We start from the raw sequence: 7,508 nt of genomic DNA on the forward strand, positions 1-7,508 counted from the left end.
ACGATAAGTCACATTTTAAATTGATGTATTTTGATCACAATAAATATTTCGATGTATTCACACTTTTTAAAGCAAATTACAAAGAAAAGTTGAAATACATTATCACTATTGCAAACACATTTTCACAACATTGAAAACGTATAGGTATATATTTATAAGTATTTTAATGAGTAGCATAAGATTGTGATAATAAAATGGCTGATTCATTCGATATTTTATCAAGTATTACAAAATAAATAACTTATTATTAACTATTTCACTAAATGACTCCTACTCCTGCAAATAAAATCATTTTATTTTTAGTCAACATTTATTTAACATACGTTTTTTTTTGTAAAAATGCAAACAAATGTTTATGTCAAATCTATTTAAAAAGAAATAAGCTGTGTCAATTACTTATTATTTTTTCTCAATTTATTAGCCTCTCGTGAAGCCCTACTTAAATGGTTTTGATTTCATCTTACGTTATTTTTTAAAAAACTACAACTGATATTAATTATCTGTTTGTTCTACTCGTAGTTGTGATTTTAACGTCATCGTTATATTTACAAATGGCACGAAGCATTCACTTCTGTCGATATAATCGTAGACTTAAATCTATGAAACTATACAAAAATAGTAAAACGAGGTACAGAACTTTAGATACATTATTATAACCATGACACTGGACGGAACTGTTCGTTTATAATTTAATTTGCTTACAACTAAATTAGGTACATATTTACACGTCCCTTATATACTAATAAAATAGAGATAGGCTTCACTTATTATAATTTCTTAATTAAAATAATACTATCATTCCACCACTATATATTTTCCGACTATTTTTTAAACACAGTTATCTCTGTTTTGATTTTGTATCACTTGAAATCACAAATATTTCTTTATCTTAGTCGCTATCACCACATATCTTTAACACGTTCTGTAGCAGGTAGTTGTGGTCGATATCTGTGAATATAAAGGTTTTAGAATATGAAATAGTTTACCAACTTTTTAAGTTATATATTATTATATTATGTTTTTAAATATTACCTCTGTGGCGACATTGAAAGTGAATTAGAAGGTGGACTACCTATTGGTGACATTTTGATTCCGGAACTGTTACCATTTATACTTGAACCCATACTGGACGCCGAATCAACACTGAAATATTTTATATTTTGGGAAATTAATTGAGAGTTAATTTTGCAGAAACAAAAAAGTTTCTTAACTTATATTTAGACCGTTGAGAGTAGAAATAAGAAGTGACGCTTTAAACTTTTAATTATGCAGCAAATAAAAGTTCATATTCTGTTCAAAATAGCACTGGTGATCGAAAAAATACGATTTGAATTTGAAATTAATAATGTATTTTTTATTGTACACCAGAAAAAAATATTAAAATAAATTACATAACAAGAAAAAGTACAAGAGGCAGCCTTATCGCATAAAGCAAATTCTTCCAGCTACCCTTTGGATGGAAATTGAAAAATAAGAATTTAGTATGTGTATTGAAACAGAAAAAACTACACATTAAAAAAATGTATATGTGTAAAATATAAAAGTTTACGTAAATGTTTATTTACTTATATATAAATAAATATACTCGGCTGTTAGCATATTTCTCTTCGTTCGCTTGCAAAATTTTCGTATATTTCGTTTCACTCCGCTTCTCTTTGTATATATATGTAGGTACCTATATAGCGGTATAGTATAAATGTTTTGATGTGAAAAGTTTTTAATTAATTTAAATTTCCTTTTTTGCGAATGTAGTGCCACATATTATGCGCTTTTCTATGTAAACTTAACAGGCAAAGAGATTATTCTCTTTACCTTACGCCTAAAATAAAGCTCTTAAAAACAAGATAGAAATAATGATGTTTTATAATAGCTCACCGATCTATCTGTCGTCTGAACAGAGGGTACCTCCACGGGGAATTGGGCTTTCGCTGTTCATGCTGAAAGGCGGGATTGTCTCGACCACCACTCTCATTCACTATGGACATCGACACTTGACGCTCGGGATCGCGAGTCTTTGATGATAGTCTCCTGTAGTAAAAAATTCATTTATAGTATGCGGCATTTTTATTCATCGATATTAAATTAGTTTGTAAGTAAATATTTGATTCTACATAACAGAATAAGTAAAGTAATATAATAAGAATAGTAGTACTCGTATAATAATAATTATTAAACTTTTTATGTTATAGGAACACTGTTCTGAAATAAGAAGAGATTTTTTAAATATCTTCTATCTAAATGATTGCAAAAGTAAGTTTTCGCGTCATCCTTTTTGTTTATAACTTAGTTCTAGTTTAAGTAAAATTTACGATTTTCGTTACTTAATTACTTTTACATTTTTTTTGTATCTATTGCATCTATTAAAACTTCTATCGTATTATTGTAACCAAAAAAATTAGAGCGTGGTTCTGGTAGTTTTATATGAGTTTTTTGTTAGGAGAGGCACCTTTATCTTCTCTAAGGTAAGATAATTACTTTCAGAACACTTTCGATTTTTTTTACTAGCGCACTACATATAACTAATAACATTTAAAGATATATAATGAAAGCTTTAATTAGTTTATAAGCAGAGTTTTCTATTACCTAAGTATTCTAGAAGGTAGCGAACTTTGAGTCTGCGGGCGCGCTCTCTGTCGACTGTCCACTATGAGGACGTGTCTGTCGTACGGCGTGTCGTAGTCCACTTCTAGAACTGTAGAGAAACGGTGTGGCCACATAAGGTCCAATGCGGCAATTAGTAGACCAACTACCACGCAAATACAACCTAAAAAATATTCAGCAATGTAAAATAGGAGCTTTATAACACGATTAAATATTTTGGTTTTCTATAAAGTTATATTCACTGCTCATTATATTTAGCAAGATATATATTATGCTACAGCTTCGTCCGATCATGTGTTTTACTTTAATATGTTACACATTAGCAGCGATGTGTGTTTTAAATAAACACAGATGATCATTTAGTACTTTTAGTCTTTTAGAGTAAATATTTTATAAAGTTCTGAGATTTAGCATAAAATAAATAAACGCTTCCGAGGATTTTTTACTGTATCGGGGATCCGAAAACACACAATACACAAACATAAACATACATTGCTATGACCGCTGCGCCAACGCATCATCAAGAATAGTTTATTATTTTACGTACAAAATGACTATTAGTTTTCGACTCCTTCATTTATTTACTAATTTTTTAATTGATTTTAAACAATCAAAATCAATGTGCTTACTAAAAGGTGCAAAATTTAGTTTAGTTATAATTTTACTTATTATAATTTTGCTCATTATACCTGCAATTAAAACTAGCCAGAAACACCAGCCTAAGGAAAAGAACAGCATGGATCCATCAATTCTGACTACTAAGGGAACATTGGGCAGTGAAGCCCAGTACCCTCCGGCCGCTGCACACAATGTGACACCGAGTGACGCCATAGCATACGCTCCATATCGCGGAACCACGACCAGTAGGAGGTTCATCAGTAGCCATAGTGCCAGCGACGTCCTGAAACATTCGATTTAACTGATTAGGTTCTTATTATCTGAGTAAATTGACTGATAGGTGTCAAATGTATGGCGTTGCTAAGATTGAATACATAATTATCTTATTTAACAATATTATTATTGACTCCAATAACGTAAAAGTCAAATGATAAGATGGAACAAAAACACTTCTTTTCCCCCGATGTGTTGGTCAAATTTCAGAAGTCACGTCTTATTTTATTTTCTTAAAAAAAATGTTTGGGTATATATTGTGATTTTGTGAATGATCATACCATATTATTTTTCTTGAAAGATACGTGTGTGTTAAAGAAAATATTTTTTTAAACAAAAAAATATTCGCATAAATTGTGATCAATTATGCAAGATAAAATCTTTTATTGAAGTTGCAGCTTAGCAACGCCACAACTAATTGTCATTCTTTCATACCATAATAACGTTGCAGTTGTGTATCCAGCTGCTCGATACTTGGCGCCCCATTCAAAACCTTCATGTTCCGCTGCAAAATGTTCTGCGACAGACAATACGGGATATGGTAGACCTCGTAAAAGTCCGGCACGGTACCATTCCTGAATTGCGCCAGCGTCTTCCCAACGAAATTGCTCATTGTAGTCCACCCCTGGGTCTCCTGTAGATAAGTTACCCCAAGATAAGGCTGAAACGTAAAATGGCGGTTTGGCTCATGTGCTAATAATATCGTCCTAATTCTAACAGAGGTTACTCTCTTCCCAATAGGACTTGGCTAAAAGTTATAAGTTAGTTTTTCCTTGTTTAACTTATGTAATATGTATAATATGTAGATAGAGGTAGAATTAGTAATCAACTTAACTAACGCATTGGGTTACTGTAATTTTAGCTTTAACTTTTTTATGCATAAATAAATAAATAAATAAATAAATAAATAAATAAATAAATAAATAAATATTTATAAGGTTTACCAGCAAGAGTAACGTTGACGTGGCCCAAGCCGACGTGGACGGCGAGCCAACAGTCGAGTCGTTCGGCGGAGAAGGCTCGGTACGCGGCTCGAGATACCCTTGAACCCGCTATGTGCCACGATGATCCATGCTTACACACTGTAATTGCGAACGTATCTTTATTTTTTATCGTATAAAAATTTGTTTAATACGAAAATAATAAATAGTGTATATCTTTTAAAATTTAAGGTATGATGTGTTATATGAGTAAAACTTGTCTATTGATATCATTTTAATAAATTAAAAGGTGCTTACCTAAAATCACAGTTCCTACGAATAAACTAAGGGTGACGATCGTGAATGTAGAAAATCTCTGAAAAAAAAAATAACATAGTCACGGTTAGAGGACTAAAAACAAAAAACCTTTTTATTGTTATAATTATATTATCAGGCTGCTAAGTAAGCAACTAAGCATTTGCAAAATCTGTGCTTTAGTGTTCACGTGCTATGTCTTTATTATATTATACTAGCGACCCGCCTCGGTTTCGCAAGGTTGCAAAAACTATCAGTGTTCCTTTACTATGTTATGTATGTATTATACATATAACATTCCTCTGAAATCACTCTACTTACTAAAGAAAACTGCATCAAAATCCGTTGTGTAGTTTTAAAGATCTAAGCAAACAGACAGCGGGAAGGATTCTTTGTTTTATACTATGTAATGATAAACTAGTCGTCGCCCAGTGGTCGAAATTCGACCATAATTGATTTAAATTATAAGTTTGAACATTATTAAAGTTTTGTTATCAAAGACTATAACTTCTTTACTACTTTACTTTACTTCTATAATAAACAAAATAGTCTATATGCGTGTGTGTGTCAAATACATGGTATATAGTCCGGTGAAATTAGATAAAAAAATAGGGGTGAGGTTACAAAAATTCACACTTGGCTAAAAATTGGTAGGATTGTTCAAAACACTATTATAAATGAAATGTGAAAAGTCCTAATCGATCCAGCACCCAGAAAAAAAATTTGGGTCAAATTTGGGTTGTTTTTTTTCCACAAAATTGTAGATCAGATAATTAATTATCTATCAAAATTGTTTTTTCTCAATAGTCACCGTTTTTTGACATATAACTATTCAAAAAGATAAAAAATCATAAACGTTCAATTGTTTTTTTAATATTTAAATAAATAGTACAATTAAATTTAAACAAAAATAAACGTTATAAAATAAACGGTTTAGTAAATATTTTTAATATTTTTTTATTGACCTAGTTAATAATTATTAAGTATCTCAGTCCACCAAAACAGTGCCCTTTAGAGTTGATTTAAGCAATTTCAATTCTATATTCTTGTGGCTTACTACACCTTTTGACATAAACAAAATTATTAAATAGCTCCAAAATACTAATATACGAGTACGATATATCCACTAAATATTTATAATATGTAGCACAGGTAATATCGCAATTTTAAGCCATATTGTAAATTTATCTATGCCTCATGGCGTTTTTCCTAATAAACTAAAGACAGTTATTATAAAACCACTATTTAAAAAGTATGATAAGGAAGACATAAATAATTACAGACCTATAGCTTTCATCACTACTTTAATAAAAATATTTGAGAAAACTTTGTATGAGAGATTATAGATTATGATATTGAAAAAAATAAAAAAAATATTCGCAGAAGAAAAAATGGGTTTTCGAAAAACATAACATAAGAATGTAAATATGGTCACTAATAAATTTTACACTTGTATTATGTATAAAATTTAATAACAAAATCTCTGTTTGCGCATTATCAATGGACTTAACTAAAGCATTTGACTTTGTAGATCACAGTATACTCATAAGCAAGACGAAAAACTATTAACAATAGAATTTAAATAACACCAAAATCTAGTACCTGTCCTGAGGATAAAACTTTTAAACAAATTAATTATTTATCGAAACTTATGTGAGTTAAATAATATGGAGTACCTTAAGATAGCATTTTGTGTTCTATATTTTTCATAGTTTATATTAATGACCTATCAAAAATAATCCTTCATGATATGATCTAATTTGCCAATTATATAATAGCACTGTTGTCTTTGTCAATAATTACATATATTTTTTTTAAATTACACCAATAAAGTTTTGGCTATTATTATTAAATGGATAAATTGTAACAAAATTATAATACATTTAAACAAAACTAACATAATTCATTTTCATGATTTCATCACTTCAGCCAATCGCAGTCCACTGCTGGACATAGGCCTCCACAAGTTCGCGCCAAAAAATGGCGTGAACTCACGTGTTTTGCCCATAGTCACCACGCTGGGCAGGCGGGTTGGTGATCGCAGGGCTGGCTTTGTCGCACCGAAGACGCTGCAGCCCGTCTGGGCACCGTAAAATTAAAACAAATCTAGAATGCATGTCACTCGGTAGAAGATAGCTTGTGATTGTTTAAAATGTAACATCACTGTGTATGTCTTTTCGCAATAAAGTGAGTTTGAATTTGAATTCGTACATCCTGGCACGGTAAGAATGGTAAAACGTTGTCATAATACAACATTATGGTAGGGTAAGATCTGTTTACTATTACGTTACAATATTCATGCTATTCTGTATTCACATACATATTAAGAAAAGATAAAACCTTCTCTCACCTCTTTCCTGATGCCGGGGAAGATCACAAGGAACGCAAGGTAGAGTGTGAGTGCGGCGACAAGCAGCGCAAGTGCAGGCACGTCGGCTGCGACGGCTGTGCGGTTGTGATAAGCGTACAGGGTCGGCCCGCTTTCCTCGCGGAAAGCATCAAACCACCCCTTCATCACTCACCCAGGCTGGAATAGACATATATTATATATGACTCACTCGAGTATATTGGACTGGTATTAAGTTATTCTTAGAGGTGGGAACATCCTATAGATGTTCATCCTGGCTCATTTCGCCACTCTGCTTTAAGTTAGTGTCAGTGAAAGATTCCGTGAATTTAGCGTTCGCAAAAGGGCTGTAGTTGTGTGTTATACTCGTAGTTGTCATTATGCGATATCCTTATTTTATAAATGACCAGAACATAATATTAATGTGTGGCAGA

General features: G+C 31.5%; 1 protein-coding gene across 1 annotated transcript; it reads right to left on the bottom strand.

Annotated features, from left to right (window-relative positions):
* Positions 1 to 8: 8 nt before the first annotated feature.
* LOC123656357 (dual oxidase maturation factor 2) lies at positions 9 to 7,242 on the bottom strand. Its single transcript, XM_045592049.1, has 9 exons — positions 7,078 to 7,242; positions 4,731 to 4,788; positions 4,437 to 4,574; positions 3,928 to 4,153; positions 3,291 to 3,502; positions 2,584 to 2,764; positions 1,876 to 2,028; positions 1,033 to 1,143; positions 9 to 948 (listed from the first exon to the last, which is right to left on the bottom strand). The coding sequence occupies exons 1-9, from the start codon at positions 7,240 to 7,242 to the stop codon at positions 900 to 902; spliced, it is 1,293 nt and encodes a 430-aa protein (XP_045448005.1). The 3' UTR covers positions 9 to 899.
* Positions 7,243 to 7,508: the final 266 nt, after the last annotated feature.

Source organism: Melitaea cinxia, chromosome 9, assembly GCF_905220565.1.
Source record: "Melitaea cinxia chromosome 9, ilMelCinx1.1, whole genome shotgun sequence".
In the NCBI taxonomy this organism is placed as follows: Eukaryota; Metazoa; Arthropoda; class Insecta; order Lepidoptera; family Nymphalidae; genus Melitaea; species Melitaea cinxia.

Excerpts from the sequence above, each read along its gene's own strand:
- LOC123656357 (XM_045592049.1), bottom strand. The coding sequence starts at position 7,242 with ATGAAGGGGTGGTTTGATGCTTTCCGCGAGGAAAGCGGGCCGACCCTG. Across the intron at positions 4,789-7,077 it reads TCCCCGGCATCAGGAAAGAG|AGATTTTCTACATTCACGAT; the intron begins GTGAGAGAAGGT and ends TTTTTTTTTCAG. Across the intron at positions 4,575-4,730 it reads CGTAGGAACTGTGATTTTAG|TGTGTAAGCATGGATCATCG; the intron begins GTAAGCACCTTT and ends TCGCAATTACAG.